The 17,210-nt window shown below is 38.7% G+C and overlaps 1 protein-coding gene across 3 annotated transcripts; it reads right to left on the bottom strand.

Moving 5' to 3' along the window:
• Positions 1–1,583: 1,583 nt before the first annotated feature.
• LOC130414068 (inhibitory synaptic factor 1) lies at positions 1,584–17,186 on the bottom strand. Of its 3 annotated transcripts, none has more exons than XM_056739735.1 (3): positions 17,132–17,186; positions 11,678–12,019; positions 1,584–2,564 (listed from the first exon to the last, which is right to left on the bottom strand). In XM_056739735.1, the coding sequence occupies exons 2-3, from the start codon at positions 11,810–11,812 to the stop codon at positions 1,968–1,970; spliced, it is 732 nt and encodes a 243-aa protein (XP_056595713.1). In that variant the 5' UTR covers positions 11,813–12,019; positions 17,132–17,186; the 3' UTR covers positions 1,584–1,967. The 3 variants fall into 3 exon arrangements, with proteins under 3 accessions (XP_056595713.1, XP_056595712.1, XP_056595711.1); XM_056739734.1 differs by lacking the exon at positions 17,132–17,186 and adding an exon at positions 12,375–13,066; XM_056739733.1 differs by lacking the exon at positions 17,132–17,186 and having other exon boundaries at positions 11,678–13,066.
• Between the last annotated feature and the right edge of the window lie 24 nt (positions 17,187–17,210).

Raw genomic sequence — 17,210 nt, 5'->3', positions numbered from 1 at the left:
TCAAGTTCAATTATTTTTCATTTAAAGAGGCGTCCACACCACAACTTTAATGATAACAATGTAGAGGAGGGATATGTTCCAATAACGTTTTTGATGAAAATAAAATATTACCGGCCAATCAAAACCCGTTTGAATTTATAAAAAACTTGCGCACTTAATATGTAAAAATCGAGGAGCAAAAAAACTTTATTGCTAGTGTGGTCTAATTATTGTTTACATTTAATTGTATTCATTTAGAGGATGCTTTTATCCAAAGAGACCCACAATTGAGAAAAAAATGTAACAAAATGTTGTTATAGTTATCGTTCTAAGTGTGAAGCAGCCTCAAAGAAACAGTTCACACAAAAGTAAAAGAAAATTCTCTCATTATTTGCTCAACCTCAAGTTGTTACAAATCTGTATAAATGTAAAAATGTATTGTTTCTGATGGACACAAAGGAACATATTTGGAAGAATGTCAGTAAACAAACTGTTCTGGGCCACCATTGACTACCATAGTAGGAAAAATGTCTCTAAAAATGTATCTTCTGTTGAACACAAATGAAGATATTTTGAAGAATGTAGAAAAGCATACAGTTCTGGGGCACTTTTGAAAACCATTCAAATTTTTCCTACTATGTTAGTCAATGGTTGCAAAGAACTGGTTACACGCATTCTTCCAAATATCTTTCTCTGTGTTCATCAGAACGAATAAATTGATACAAGTTTAAAACAACTCGAGGTTGAGTGATTGAAGACAAAATTTACTTTTGAGGTGTACTGTCCCTTTAAGGTTTTGCCCGTTTTATCACCTTTTTATCATTAATAATTGTAAGGAGTGTTATTTATTCATATCACAAGTAAAACTTTGACCATCTCACAAAGTACATACAATCTCACGGGACCTCCAAGATAAAAAATTTTATAATTCTAAAAAAATGAATTGTATCTGGGATTTTGTCATGGAGTTAAAGGTGAGGAGGTTTTTATGTAGTTTTACAGCACACGGTGAGTGTCCATAACCATACCTAACAAGTGGATTGCTTTTTCTACAAATCGTGAGTTTTTTGTGATTCACTTGGTAAGAATTAACACAAATAAGTAATTATAAAATAAGTATTGTAATATAATAAAAAAATTTGGTGAGATCAGGCAGGTTTCTATTTTACGTAGCATATGACTTTATAGTTGCAAAGATGGCTTAACTGGTTCCTTATTGACCCAAGTCTTACTGACCTATGTCCATCTTGGAGTCTTTGGACCTTTTCAATGCAAGTCTACTTGAAGTTTTCATCTCTGGATTCTGTCTGATTCGTGTCCATGAAACAGATGGTAATGGATGAAAACTTTCGAGTAAAAAAACTTGGAAATTTGTTCCAACCCGTAACCCCAAGTAGAAAAAATATAAATCATCACATTTCTGTCGCTTTGTTGAATTTCCTTTTTAATTATAGTTGTATTGCCGTAACCATGGTTACCCTGCAAAGAGGGGTACTTTTGTTAATGTTATGTACTGTTAAAAGCACGCATCCACCACACAGGAACAGATTTTTCAAATTAATGTCCTGATGAGAAGAAAATGATTCGGAAAAAAGCGGCTGGCAGAAGTTTTATCCATCATTTTATTAATAATGTCACAGCTTAATATAAACCCTATTATTTGTATTCTAGTAACTCTTTGTGTCAGCATACCACCCGCTCGATTTAACCGTATCTATTTACTGCGCAGTGTGGGTGTGACCGAAACCAATTCTCACTCTTTAGGGGGCTTTGGAATAGTGTTAATGTTCTGTGGAGATGCATGATTATTTAGTCATTGGCGTAACGCCTTATAATGAATCAAAACACGCTTTAAATCATTCTTGGCAAACCCCATGAGAAAAAAAGAAAATGATAAATCCATTTCATTAATAGCCAGGAATGAATTATATTGAGCATTCGATTCGAATACATATGCACAAAATCATGTTTAACAAATGACAGAAGATTTAGTTCATGTATCCACTTGACGGTTTTTGTTTGGCTGGAATGTATGGAAACTGAGTTTGTGTGCTTTTATCGGAAACCGTTTGCGTACTGCAACTGCGCTGAGCTCCTCTGGCCAAGTCCAGTCTGGAATATGTTTTACGAACGGATGTGGGAGTCAGAAACCTCGGTGAAGGTGAAAACACTGAATCGGTGGACGAGAGTCTAGATGACCTCAATCCACCTCCATTTTCATCATCATCGTCATCACAGCACAGAGCATGGTAGAGCATTTTGTCGTAGTAGTTGATCCGACCTCCAGAACCGTAAAGCCAGCAGGCTTTTGGGCTGTCTGGAAACTTTAATGGTCCATTCAGAGCAGGTAAATCTCCACAGCTCCTGCGACACGGGTCTAAATCTTGTGTCCTAGCTGTGGTTGGCTTACGGACTGCATCTAGCAGAGAGTTGTGCAGTAAGAGTTCAAGGTTGTCCGATAACATCTCAGTGTGAAAGAGGTCATCCGGTGTTGTCCCGTGATCCTTGCTGCAGCACGTCGACGTCAGGTCATCCTCAGGGTTAAGGGTAATGTCTGATGTTAATGTGTCAATCTGTGCCACAACCTAATAAGAAACAGAGAACATTGTATCACATTGCGTCACATTAATCATTTTACCACGATTGCCATAATTGAAATTGAAAATAAATGACAATTTAAGGTCCAATGTGTAATTTTATGGAGGATCTATTGAAAAAATGACGACAGTGGTTCTCAACTGTTTTTGTTGTAAGGCCCCCTTTGTTTAGAATGAGTTGCTTTGCGGACCCCCAAATAAAGACTTATAATCTTAAACTTAGAATTTAAATTAAACCAAAAAATATTCAACAGGAACATCATGTTGGAACATCAATTCTTCTGGTTGGTGGTCTTACTTTTTTATGTTTGATTGCATACAATTTTCATAAAATGCCACAAAATCTGTGGCCCCCCAGATACGGGCACCCAGTTTGAGAACCACTGCTGTACGTCACTACTGTATGTCTTCAGAGGTGCATAAAGACTTTATTAAGCGTTATGTTTTTATTCCTTTAGAATGAGCTATTTCTATCTACATACACCGTGGGTCCCCTACATGGAATTCACCATGTTGTTTCAACAGTAGCCCTAAACGGACAAAATGCTCTACAGAGCGCGTTTCGTAAATACGTTATCTCCTTCAGCAAAGAAGGGAAAACGTGACGACATCTTAGTCCTGTGAGAGCCACCATAGACCTTTGAAAGAAAGGATTGGAGTGAGCCATTGGTTGCAATTCCCAACCTCACCACTAGATGCTTCGAAATTTTGTACGACGGACCTTTAAATGCACAGCCTCCTAGCAACCACCCAGAACACCCTAGCAACCAACCAAAACACCCTAGAAACCACCCAGAAAAAACTAAAACATTAAAGTTTGTAGTTCTACAATTATAGTTAAAAAGAACCACACATTCCTCAGCAGTATTTGCACAGGAATGTCTGCATTTTGATGTATCTTGCAGTGCAAAAGCCATAAATGAATAATAAGCATATATCTCTCCTTTCCATCTTTCTTTCCCTCCATCCCTCTCCATCCGGCATCGAATATTTAATATCTGTTTGTGCTGAAGGGAATTTGTCCTCCCGCTGTGCCAGTAACTGTATCTTACATAAGAACCCAACCATTCGCCTATCAATATTCCTTCCCTCGCTTTAACAGGCTCCTTTGCCGCACAGGGTCTCAAGGCCGATCCACAATAGACTCGAAACAAAGCGCAGAAGTGGCGTTCGCTCAGGCCTCCTCTTTGATCAAAAAATCTGTCTGTAAATTTTGATCACAGCTTAATGTGATGCGTGCACAACGCAAATAAATGATTATAGCAACACGCGGCCTTCCACTGCAAACTCATTACATGCCTCATGTCAGTATTAAGCAGCTGAATTTCTTATTTATGAGTGCATTTATGTTTGATTCCTGTGGTCTTTGAAGATAAAAGTAATGACTTTGAGTTAAAATATCACAAGTTATTAATGACGGATCGCTCCAAAAAGCATGGAATCCGCTGGATTCCATGCTTTGTTGGTGCCAAACGCAAGTTTTTGTGGAGTGGTGTTTATAACATGGTGTAATGTTAGTGAATGTGTTTGATATAGCAGATAGGCTATTCAGCGAGGTCTGTTGCCGGTCGAGATTCGGTAACGAGCAGTCGAATGTAAACAGGAAGAGCCCAAATGATATGCATTCAACAACCCGATCCATTCAAACAGCACCTGCTGCTCGAAAACACACACACATAATATTCAAACAATGGCAATCTTTTTGCAATGCAGACGAGCAAGATGGGCAAACATAATGTACTGTATTTGCAAATACATATCAAACCCTGTCGGGAATTATAAGCGCTGTGCTGGGATTAAGTTATCAGAGAGATGCAGTTCTAGGACTGAAAGTGTCCTGTCTGGAGGAGGTATTAGATCATCTCTCTTGGGACCATGCCCTGTTCAGCGCTGACAGACAGTTCATGTTTAATGCATTGCTGCCAACCACATACTTGCTGATCGGAGATCAAAGTGATGCTTGACAAGAGTGAGGAAACTGTCATGGATGATAGAAGAGGGGCTAACACACTGACAAATAGAAAGTACAGTAGTGATCATCGCAGGTCTGGTTATTCTGACGTGACGTCTCAGGGGAAACATGTTGCTCATTTACTGTTTAGGATACATAATGACATTTGAAGTTAATATGTTGAAGTACCAACTTTGTCTCCGATGTCTTCCTGGGATCCCATAGGAGCTCGAAAGAGACAGCTGTTGACAGTAAAACTGTAGACTTATCAAGTTAGTGTGCACAGGATAGCTCAGATAACTTAAAAAAAACCTTATGGAAAGAAAACCCTTATGGAAAGAAAATATACAGTATGTCATTACATATTAACAAAAGAGCTTGAGAGAATATTATAGCGCTCCAAACAGGAAAAAATTAAGTCTTTACACTGCAGGTGCTTAGAGCCAGTAACATAATTGAAAATTAACACTGATCCAATCTAGACTGAGAAAGTCTACAAAAACATATTTTTTATTTTATAAATTGCATCGTGCAAAAAGTGCAAAGTGCATGTGAATAAAAACAGACACGAGCAGGCTGTTGGTCTGTTTTTATTCACATGCACTTTGCCCTTTTTGCATGATGCAATTTATCAAAAAAAATGTATTTGTAAACTTTCTCAGTCTCGAGTGGATCAGTGTGTGGGTAGCCATTCTCTTGTTCATTATATATTAACAATAAATTAAATTAATTAAATTATTGAATATTGATTAATATATGTTTGGGGAAACATGTTGAAAATATATATTTTCAAACATACATTTTTAAAGGGAAAGTTCACCCATAAAATACCCGTCTCTCCTCATTTATTCAACCTCAATTTGTTCTAAACCTGTATATGTATATATACATATAATATATTTCAGGCATGAAACTCTAAACTAATTTCTAATTGGCTCATTCAAATGCATCCCGAGCAATCAAAAATACTTCCCTATTCACTTAACCATGTAAATTTGTAGAATGCTATATATATATATATATATATATATACATACATATGCTCAGCATGCTGCACGTTTATGAAAACCTATTTTATCCCTCCTCCTCCCCAGCTCCACCTGTATAGATCTGCTACTGGGCTTCTACAATCTTGCATCAGCCTTCCTTTGTTATTTTTGACAAGCTATTTTTGTATTATCGCAGCAGCAGCGTAGCAGTTCTCGTCCGCCAAAATCAAGCTTATGTACACTAAATGTCTATGCTAATAAATGCTGATTGAAATAATCACTCCCAGAGTTGTCATGACTGACTGACTTTATTCGGCTGAACACCACAGAATATATTTTGAAGAATGTGGGAAATTAAACAGTTCAGGGTCACCATTAACTACTTTTTTTCCTACTGTAGTAGTCAATATTGCCCCATAACTGCAGAATTGCATATGGAAATTCCAGTTATGTTAATTGGAAAATATAAGCACTTGGCTTTTAATATATGGAAATGTTAACAAATAAAAACATAGAACACAACACGTGTTTTGTGCTGATTATAGAGAGTAATTCAAAAAACCTAAGTTTCAGTAAGTATAGTTTGAGACCTTCTTTCATATATATTTTTTCTCCATTTTTTCATCCACATGATTATAAACTACCAGAAAAACTGTTTGGTAAAGTAACAGTTAACTACTAAATTTACAATACCAATCAATCATTCTTCAAGCAATAGTGACACTAATGCTTTTCCTAGAAAGCAAACAATTCCCCCTGCAAGTAATATAGTTCATTAGTTAAACTATAGGTTACTTGATTATGATCTTTCTTGGTAAATATATTTGGAATACAGAATTCAATTTACGTATAGACACGGTTATGAGATTCCTCTGTTTAAAATTTTACATGGGCTTCAAACATGACTCATACCATCAGATAATAAACAGTAACTGTCTGTTTAACAGAGCAGAGAGAACTTTAAAACTTTATTAAAGAAGTTCAGTAACTTCTAAAGTACCAAATGTGGTATGGTAACACAAAAACGAGAGACAGAAAGTCAATTTAAGTCCACCATCTAAATCTAATTTATGTAGGCGGAGCAGTAAGTCCCACACCATTCGAAAATTTCGACAAGCATCTTTGTCTTATCATCCAGTTTGTCTGAGAAGTCATCATACCTGCAGAAGCCAGGGTCCTAAAGTCAGATAATTGTCAAAGCCTCTGAGGCTTTTATACAGAGAACATTTTGGAACAAGCTGGAACTATCTGGCCAATGTAAGCTCTTTGTGTGAGAAAGCTTGATTTAAAATGCAGTAGATAGAGACATCTCTTCACTTCTTTGGTTCTTGAATTTTAACATGCAGTTCGGTTGGAGACCCCATCATATTAATATTCTACTTAAATTTTACATTGCTTTGCTGACGTCCTCATTTATTTGCATTGTAAAATAATGATTTCAGGTTAAAGCATACAATTCTGTATAATAATTTAAAACATTACCAAGGTTAAAGATTAACCATAAAGTTGTTAGTCAGGAATTCAAATATTATTTATAAAATGCTTTTGACTCGTGTTAAATAAGTTTTGCTCATGTCTCAAATAATATATTTAACCTTAATAATAATTTTAACATTTTGAAGAAACCTTATTTCTATTTTTCATGATTTGTTTTCACAAATCTCTATCGTTCACTCACGCACATGTTTGTCTGTGGGTGTTGCAAAGTAAACCAATTAAAAGTATTTAAAATGTATTTAAAAAACTTGTCGTCTGCCAAGTCGCAATGCTCAAAGTTCACAGAAAAGGACTTACAACAAACTTTTTCCTAGGATAGTGACATCAGGAACCCCAAAAGGTTAATAGTCGGGACATCTCAACACACACACTGCGTCCCATGCATACTATCCATCCTCAATAGTATTCGAAAGTATACAAGTAAACATTACAAAATAATGAATTAATTTAATGCCTTAATGTAAAGAAGAGCTGTATTTTGATGTGTGTGAGAGTTAATGGCCACGTGTTGTTTAGGCACCAACATCAACTTCCGTTTCCTGTAATATGTCCCAGTAAAAACACATACATAATATGCACAATAGACAGATATTATTGACATATATTATGTAAACACAAACTTTTATACTTGATGCGATTAATCGTTTGACAACCCTAAAAGTATATAAATGTCCTGCTGTCGGCGCCAGTGGTCCAGTGGACTGTGTGCCGACCTGAGTTCAAATCCTAGCTTTTGGTGTCATCGTTTCGTGTCTATCTACACTGTACTGTCTAGCAAAAAACTAAGTTCTGCTTGCTCCTTTCAACAGAAAAGAAAATCATTGAAATAGTTGGAACATACTGTTCCTTTAATTCATCAGTTTCCTATGTTGCTAAGCAACCAAAGTAGCTTCCCAAACAATGATCTTTGTACCACCACACTGTACTTGACAAATAAATAATTTGACTAAATCAAATATAATTACTGTCTATATCGCTTTGAGCTAAACCAGGCAATGAATGATCGGTGTACATGTTTCACATGGCAGGAAACAGAAAATGGTGAAACAGAAAAATAGAAAGCTGAAGGACAGATGGTCGTGTGGCAAACCTAATAACCGTAACAAGATGTCAGTATTAACAATAAGGCCCTGCCATGAGGCGGGAGTGACAGATGGAGGTGTTAACTCGACAACAGCGGAGCCACCGGTCATGCCTGAACTTGGCCAAGGAGACAAATGAGACAAATCCAGAGGAGCTGTGACTGAGATGAAGAGACAAATGCCAGTCTGGGATGCTCATAAACTGGGTGACAGTAATGAGGCGGATAGATATCCACCCGAGGAGAGAGATTAATTAAGGAGATGTCCTCTCATGTAACTGTGAGGTGCTCGCCCGGCACAAAGAGAGATAACTGTAAAATGGATGAGAAGTTGTCAGGTGGGAAGACGGGGAAATGGGATTCGTAACGCTAGTTGCACACGTTGTCTGATGCGCCGGGTGATAATTAGGCATCACAGATCACGTCTTGCTTGTTTGGGATGTCACGGCGAGCATGGGCGGGTGTTGACAAGCGAATCTTTCACTTGTTAATGTATCTGTTGGTTACAGTTTGGGTGATAAGCTGTCACATCAACAGCTACTACTGTGTTTGTGACCTTGTGTCTAGGGATGCACCGAAACGAAAAAATTTGGCCGAAGATAAACACGATGTGAAACACTTTGCGGAAGGCCGAATATAATCGAACATGTTTTTTTGCATTTCTTCTATTAACTGAATAGTCAAAAGGTGCTCTTTATAAGTTGTCTTGCTTATCAATAAAATACAACACAACTTAATATAAAAACAAACAAACCAAAGTAAATATATTTTTTTCTCTTTATGAATAGCCTATATTAGTAAGGCCTATAACTGACAGCTGAAATAATGTAAATTACTCTGTACCCCTACGACATAAAAGTTCATTTAAAAAGTGTCATTAGGCCTATAAACTAAAAATATGAATAAACGAAAACTGTTGTTTATTATTTTAATAAAAGGCTACATTGCAAAATCATTTTAAGAAAAAAAAACATCCAATGCAAGCAATTCTGACTGATGCCTGACTGTCAACCATATCAGTTCACTTCTTTACTCTAAATTCCGCCCACAAAAGTTGACTCAGAAGGTGCACTCGTGGACGGGATGCAAAGAACAAGTTGTTTAGTACAGGGAGCTGTGTGCACATTTTCATTCGGAAATTTATATCCGTGCGGCAAGTCCCGTGCTGTGTGTTTCTCTGACACTTTAAAATGCTCCAAACACACAAACACACAGCCAAAATGTTTAGCACGCGTCTCTCTCTCTCTCTCTCTCTCTGCGCTGGTTGTTGCTTGATCGTATCACGAGTCATGTTCGGTAAAATGTATTTGGTCATTTCACATATGCGGTGGCCGAACATTCGGTGCATACGTGACAGAAACGTTCACAGCAGCCAATAAGAAAGAAAAATCGCAGATGGAATCTCAAATATCTTAGTTATTTTTCCCAGACATAAATGAGATTGAACAGACACAAAGTAGAGATGCACCGATATCAGTGAATAATCTGTGTCGGTCGATTAAAGCAAATTTTCACACTATCGGATAACTATTTACTACAATCAGGTAACTACAATTATCAGGGCCGATATATCCTGTCAATCAAAAGAAGACAGGAAAATGCAATTCATTTGTGCTCTGTATATAGAACATTTTAAGAAACATTACAAGTTTGAAGTTCAATATTAATAGTCATTATTTAGATGTATGCATTTTGGAAGACTTTCATTATACTACACATTTGTTTCTAAGTATGTATGTATGAATTAATCCAGAAAGTTAAGAAATAAAAATGTCATCTCCAGAATCGGTATCGGCTGATATTGCACTGAATAATCGGTAGAGAAATTTAGTATCCGTGCATCTCTTAGAAAAATAAAACTTTTGCTCAATCCTGCTTTTCACATTTTTATTGTTAAACCTTTTTTTACTTGTAGAATTTGAAATATTTTGTACCCAAATCCAAATTAACTTAACTGCACGAGCGACATTTATTTTAACCCTCAATGGTCTAAATGTATTTTAAAGTGGCAGTGCAACAGTGTTTCATGCATTCTTACATCATTACAATGATAGAGTGCTGTCTTCTGGTGCTAAACTTGTCAAAAAACGAATTGGGCGTATTACGTAGTATTTCTGTGTTTGATAAGATCCCCCAGCGATCGTACAGGTTTCTGAAAGTTTTTTCGAACATATATTACTGTTTCGTAACAATTTTTCTTAGTCCCTTTTTGGACATTTCTTCCAGAAAAGCACAGGGCCACCCACGCGGCAGCAAGGAGAGCAGGAGAAGGAGCATGCGCAGACGTCACTTTCACTTGTGTGCAGGAGAGAGAGAGAGCACACGTTCGCGATGTTCAGGTGTTTTTTTTTATTCCATTCGGGTGATGAATGTTATATGAACTGCTGGATTTGGAGATCGTTTGAAACTGATATATGGAGCCGTCCCAGCGCTAAAAGATGCCGGACATGAACCGCATGCAGTGAGTGAAACTGATGTCTGTGATTTGTTGGCAATGGGTGTGCACATGCTTTAGTTCAGCCTCCCCCTCCCCCCGCACGCCCCGTATGTTTTCGGAAATAATCATAGAGTGGTGTCTATCTTTTATAAATATGATTAAATTAAATACTCTTCGAAGCTACGAAGTATGCAATACTACTCTATAGGTACTCAACATTAATATGAGATTGGCAGAAATCGGTGTGTTACGGACGCTTTAACAATTGTCTCAATGATTTATATTTTTGTTTCTTCTAAGCAATTTTAAGACAAAAATTCCTCTGGGGCAAACTCAAACACTGAAGCAAAAATTTGTTACAAGTTGTTACAAGTTAAAAATTTGTTACAGTTACCATTAAAACTGCAAGCCGTAACCTTTTTGTTTGAAATTGAACAAAAATCAGTTAAGCATGCACTTAAATTTAACATTGTGAATGAAAATTGGATTTTATTACAATAAATTATATCTTAAGATGTCATGACAGATTTCTAAGACAATCTCAGTCTGACGTCATTTAAATTTCAGCATAAAATTAAGTATGTTAAGTCTCCCACCATTTCATGTTTCAAACAGAGATGGCGATAGAGAACCAAAAGTTACGTCATGTTTGTCCCAATATAGAGGGTAAGCATTGTCGTCACTTTCCCACTTGAACATGTCGGCACACGCACCGGGTCACACTCCCCTGTGTGGAAAACCCCCCCCGCAAAATGACTGAGGAGAATAGGAGAATCAAAGAAACCGGGACTAAGACTTAATCATCTGCTGAAATTACAAGCAGCTGGACTAGACAGGGATCTTACGACTTCCCTACGACATACAAAGGAGTCGGGTGTTCCTGGACACTGAAATGTTGTCCGGGAATGCATTTCCCAATACTGTAAGCGGTAATTTTTGCCACCCACACGTGGGGGTTTCCGGCGGGCTCATGTGGTGTTCACGTGGTAAGGTGACGACACATCCATTCCCTGTTATACAAGCCATTCCCAAACTTTTTTATACGAGGACCCACCTAGATAGGTATAATCCATCTTGAGACCCACGAAAATATTTTCAAATGGAAATTTACTTAACAACCTAACCAGCCAGTGGCGTTTCCTTTACCTCTCGAAGCTCTTTGGCCACGTCCTTGAGCTCTGAGAGAACTTCCTCCAGCTGTTCCATCACCATCTTAATGTGCCTCCGGATCTCTGCTCTGCGGACAGGGCGCTCGGGTCCCGTCACTGCGCAGTGAAACATCCTTCACGAGGGGACGACAGCAGCCGTGACGAGGGGAGAGGACTCTGGGCGTCATGTCTGAAGACCCCTACAGCGAGGTTTGATCCTATATGAATGAAAAACCCGTTTTCGGGTCTAAACGCGGTAAACATGGCTGTTTGTGGAAACTTCGTTGAGTTGACATCACACCTCCAGGTACTTTGATCTCAGTCCAAGAACGCTGAGCTCCTCAAAAATCAAAGCAAAAGCTTTAAATAAAACAAGAAAGTGAAAAAACGGATGATGTACCCAAAGAGACCGTTCTCAAGTCAAGCTTTGATCTTGTCTGTGCATTGAAAATAAATCATATGGTAAAAATTTGAACATCACGAAGGCAGACAGAAAATAAGCCATTTGTATTTTATCTAGAAAGTTGTTTGCATTTACAGTCATTCCAAGATGCTACTGTATCCAAGACATCTGTCAAGTATCTCACTGCCGAATGCTGAATCACTCCATGTCAGAAATATCATTCTCTTCCATCAAAAAAAGCCTTTCAACCCAAGAGCACTTGTGGAAAAATGAATAATCCACTGACACTAACCAGCACATTGGCAATTCAGGAGAGAACTGGCAGGAAAAAATCCATCTTGTGTGACACCTGGGGAGGATGGCAAAAATAAATCTCTCAAATGTCAAGGATCCTGCTAGAGAGACAGACTTGTGGAAGTCCAGTTCAGCTAACCCGTCACCGAAATCACCAGCTTTGCTCTCGGCTTCCATGGCTTGGGTCCAGACATGATAGCTGTTCGGGTTTAATGCTGCTCCATATGTCTATAAAAAGCTTCTGCGGAGTTGCCAGGCTTTGTTGTGCTCCAACTGTTGTGTTCCTGCACCACGTAACGTTTCTGTTACCCCATCAGAGAACGCTCAGATAACACTGAGACGATGCACGCTCTACACCTCTGTTTCAATCATGTTCTCTCTCTCTCTCTCTCTCTCTCTCTCTCTCTCTCTCTCTCTCTCTCTAAGCATCATCAAGCATCAAACACACATACTTATTTCTTTAGTTGCTCTATGCATGGGACTCCACACAACCACACATTCACGCTCACTTCCGAGCTCGAGCCTTTTCAACCTGAGTCGAGCAAGTAAATTAATTCAATTCAGTGTTGCAGTGCAGTCTCGTGCATCTCGAATGCGCCCGCTCTGCAGCAGTAGTCGCGCGGCAGATTATTCCATTAAGAAAAGTAATGAATAGCAAGAAAGACGCGAGTACATCAGAAAACCGCTCTTCATATACCATAAGTATGCGGGGGAGATGCTCGCTCGCGACTGCCTGTATTCATTCTGTTGTTCCAGATCACAAATCGACCAGTGAACTGCGTCAGCAAGTTTGAATTTCCAATTTACCTGTTTAATAATGACTCGTTCAAAACACCGCGCGAGGCATGTCCCGAACAATGCTCATTATTTCCGGGGAGCCTCCGGTGAAAACTAACACGTTCAAGTTCAGATTCAACCACCGATTTCTTTTCATGTTTGTTTACCTGTACCTACCACGTCAACATTATGGGTCATGTTTGTGTGACCGTCTACATCTCGCACAAAAGTTCGCGAGTCTTTTATAGCGTAAAGTTACATGCTTGCACAAATGTTTATGAGTTTTAATGACTAGGTTCCCGCCCTGGTGACAACATTTTTTTAATTAAATGCATCAAATGCACAGACAAAATAGGCAGTTATCTTAATTAAAAATATGATCACAGTCTTTGGTTGAGGATTCCAGTAATGCACAAACACAAACTATGAAAACAAAAACATAAATAAATCATAAGGAAAGCCCGATTGACAACATCATGAGTGACGCAATACATAGTTAGCTCATCTGCAATACGTCTCGGAGACGTCTGAACGTCTGTAATGCGTCTGCTAAAGATCTGGAGATCTGCTGCGTAAATACATCTGCTAAACATCTTAGAAAGAGCAGCTTTACATCCATTCTAAATCATAAACATCTTAAAGACATCTTCTAGAGGTCTATATGACGTCTGACAGCAGACATCTCCCAGACGTATTGCAGATGAGCAAACTATGTATTGTAGATGTCTTGCAGATGTAAATGCAGACGTTAAATAGACGTAAGCCAGATGTATTTGTGCTATCAGGGCTGTTAGCACACATACATCTGACTTACGTCTATTTAACGTCAGCATAGCATTTGCAAGACATTTGCGATACATAGTTTGCTCATCTGCAATGCGTGTCAGAGATGTCTTTAAGATGTCTATGATTTAGAATGGATGTAAAGCTGCTCTTTCTAAGATGTTTAGCAGATGTTTTAAGGCAGCAGATCTTAAACAAACATATTACAGACGTCTCCGAGACGTATTGCAGATGAGCAAACTATGTATTGCAGATGAAAATGCAGACGTCGAATAGACATAAACCAGATGGATTGTGCTAACTGGGCAGCATGAAAGTACAGATTAACTTTGAGTGTTGCCACCTAGTGGACAAGCACGTTTATTAAGGGGTCATGTGGCGTGAATACTTGTTTCCCTGTATCTTTGGTGTGTTATAAGTCACCCATGCATGTTTTAGACACATAAAATCGCGAGTATTAAAGTGTCAGAAAAAAAGATGCATTCTATCTAAAAGCAAACGCTCACCCGGACCTGCCTGAAACGCCTCGTGTAACCACACCCTCACAAATCTACGTCAATTCGTGGGATTATTTAACTAAAACCGCCAACATGTATAAGTAAGGTGGGCGTACCTGTCAGAACAATTGCCTTGGAACCTTTGGAAAAAGGAGATACAAACATGCACGGTATGTGGAAAATACAGCGCTTTTGAATCTTAAAGGTGCAGTTTGTAACAATTTTGCAGTTAAATATCACAAAACCTCAAGCCTAGTGTTATATATTTGTTCAGCTGAGTACTTACAATACTTCAAATGTTTCCAACTACTTGTAAATCGTGAGAAAATCGCCATTCTAAACAGTCACACGGGGCTGTGCAGCTGCTTGTCAATAATATCCGCGTTACCCTATGTTACCGCCTTTACTGACATTGAAACCACATGACAACAGTGTCTTGGACAAATGCGGAAGTAGTGTATAGCGTCTAGCAAGCCACTAGCTTTTTTCGAGCAATCACTCATTTATGCACCACAATTATTCGCAACATTTATAAAACTTCACCACAGAATCTGCTGACCTTGTAGCAGCGGGCAGATTCCATCAATGTGGTACAGATTCAGGGAAGGAATTTTCCCTTTTCGGGATGGCACTACAAGACGTTGTTCGTTTTGCGGGTACATAAGTCTGTATTAGCGAGAGAAGATATGGGGGTGCTGAACCAGTGATGGTCTTGTAGGCAGAGCTTTGAATTTGATGCGAGTGACTATATGGAGCCAATGTAACTTAATGAGGAGAGGAGTGACTTGTGCTCTCTTCGCTTCATTGAAGACCACTCTTGTCGCAGCATTCTGGATATCTGTAGATGTTTGGTTGTGCAAGTTGGAAATCCAGCCCATAGTGCATTGCAATAGTCCAGTCTGGACAGGACAAGAGCCTGGACTAGGACTTGCGTAATATGTGGGACAGGTAAGGTCTCCCTAGTGTTTTAGAGGATGGATCAAGTTGATGATGTGGGTCAGAGCAGGAAGAACAGTTGGAAACGGTTGGGATCCCCGATGGGATCTAGCGGGCACATAGTCAGGTGGTTAAAAGAAACTACCTTGGAGATGTCAGCTTCAAATAGAAGAGAGAAAGAGGGGAGCAAACATGTGTCGGGGGTTTAGGCGTGTTCAAGAGCCGGCGGCGCAGAACTGACTGCTGATGGTGCATGTTTTCTTTATGAAGAAAGATTCAAAATCATCACCTGTTAAGTCCAATGGAGTTGGGCAGGCGGGCAAAGAAGAACATAGAAGGTTTCTAAGAGAGTATGGGAGTCAGACGAGTTGTTGATTTAAGCGAGGTAGTACTGAGATGTTTCAGAAGAGACATGAGCAGAGAAAGAAGAGAGTAGAGATAGAGACAGAGGTCAGTAGGGTCTTCAGATGTGCACAGCTTTCTCTCAGCAGCCCTGAGCGTGGCGTGATGCTCACCGAAAACATCAGATAACCAGGGGACAGAAGGGGATGCATGGGCTGGCCTATGTAAGAGGGCATAAGCTGTCTAAGCAGGGAGTAAGTGTGGAGCAAAGAGTGTCAGTTTGTGTGTTAGTATTCAACAGACAGAGCTGTTCAGAAGGAGGGAGGGTAAGCAGGAGTTTGTGCCGGAATGTGACCAGTGGGGAAGCGTGTGTTGTCTCTGGAGAAGTTAGGTAGAGATCAAGAGTGATGAGAAGATGATTAGACATGTGCAGCGGGGTGACCTGAGAGAGATGTAGGGAATATGCAGAATAAGAAATATACAAATCAAAATTTGGAGATGGGTGTTGACTCTTTGAAGCTCCAAAAAGTGCATCCATCTATCAAATAACTGCTTGACACGACTCTGTGTTCTTAATAAAGGTCTTCTGAAGTGTATCGATGCGTTTTTCTTTAAGAGAAATATCCATGATGACAACGTTATTAACAATAAAGTCTAATGTCCGTCATCCCTCAGATCCAGGCCAACGTGAGGCTTGTTTTTCCGGCAAATTACGGTGACAAAAGCTTCCACCTAGAGGAGTCTGTGTTTTGTTCTATTGAACACACTCGCAATAATGTTAAGAAGAATTTAGGAAAACAAACAGTTCTGGGGCAGTTTTGACCACCATTTTGATGCAATGGTGCCCCAGAAATGTCAGCTGCTAGCAATCTTCCAAATGTCCTTTTTTGTGTTCAACAGAACAAAGAACTTTATGCGGGTTTGGAACAACTTGAGTTTGACTAATTCATGACAGAATATATTAAATTTTGGGTGAACTATGGCTGAGTCAAAATAACCCAACATTGGTCTTTACACTTGACCACTTCATGATGTTTTCCGGTTTTTGGTCGTGAAGATCCTAAATTAGCATGTAGTAGCCTATTTCTTACATGATGTGACACACTTAGCAAGTGCAAATATGTCATTCATGGTGTTTCTAACATATTTGTTAAAAAGAAGTAAAAAAAATACACAACGTATCTCTGGAGTTTTATCACCAATAAAATGTGCACATTTTACGTTTTCCTAAGAAATTATATGTAATATCTAATCACAAGTCAAGTCTGATCTATTTTTATTGCACATTTTTTGATAACCGAACAACACCTCCATTGACTTCAATTGTATGAACATTTCTCAAAATATCTTAAATTGTGTTTCAAAGAACAAACTATAATAGAGGTTTTGAACAACATGAAAGTTGTACTTTTTTACTTACTTTGTGCAGTATTTACACACTACTCTATTTGCTGCAGAATTATCAAGAGGAGTTAGGAAGTATGCTATACCAAACACGG

The sequence above is a fragment of the Triplophysa dalaica genome, chromosome 24 (assembly GCF_015846415.1).
Source record: "Triplophysa dalaica isolate WHDGS20190420 chromosome 24, ASM1584641v1, whole genome shotgun sequence".
NCBI classification, from domain to species: domain Eukaryota; kingdom Metazoa; phylum Chordata; class Actinopteri; order Cypriniformes; family Nemacheilidae; genus Triplophysa; species Triplophysa dalaica.
Note: the sequence above shows the minus strand (reverse complement) of the source record. Positions and strands in the feature narration are given on the sequence as shown.

Bases quoted from the DNA above. Each gene is read 5' to 3' on its own strand.
- LOC130414068 (XM_056739735.1), bottom strand. From the start codon at position 11,812: ATGTTTCACTGCGCAGTGACGGGACCCGAGCGCCCTGTCCGCAGAGCA. The intron at 2,565-11,677 runs GTAAAGGAAACG...GTTTCTTATTAG, and splicing joins TGGCCAAAGAGCTTCGAGAG to GTTGTGGCACAGATTGACAC.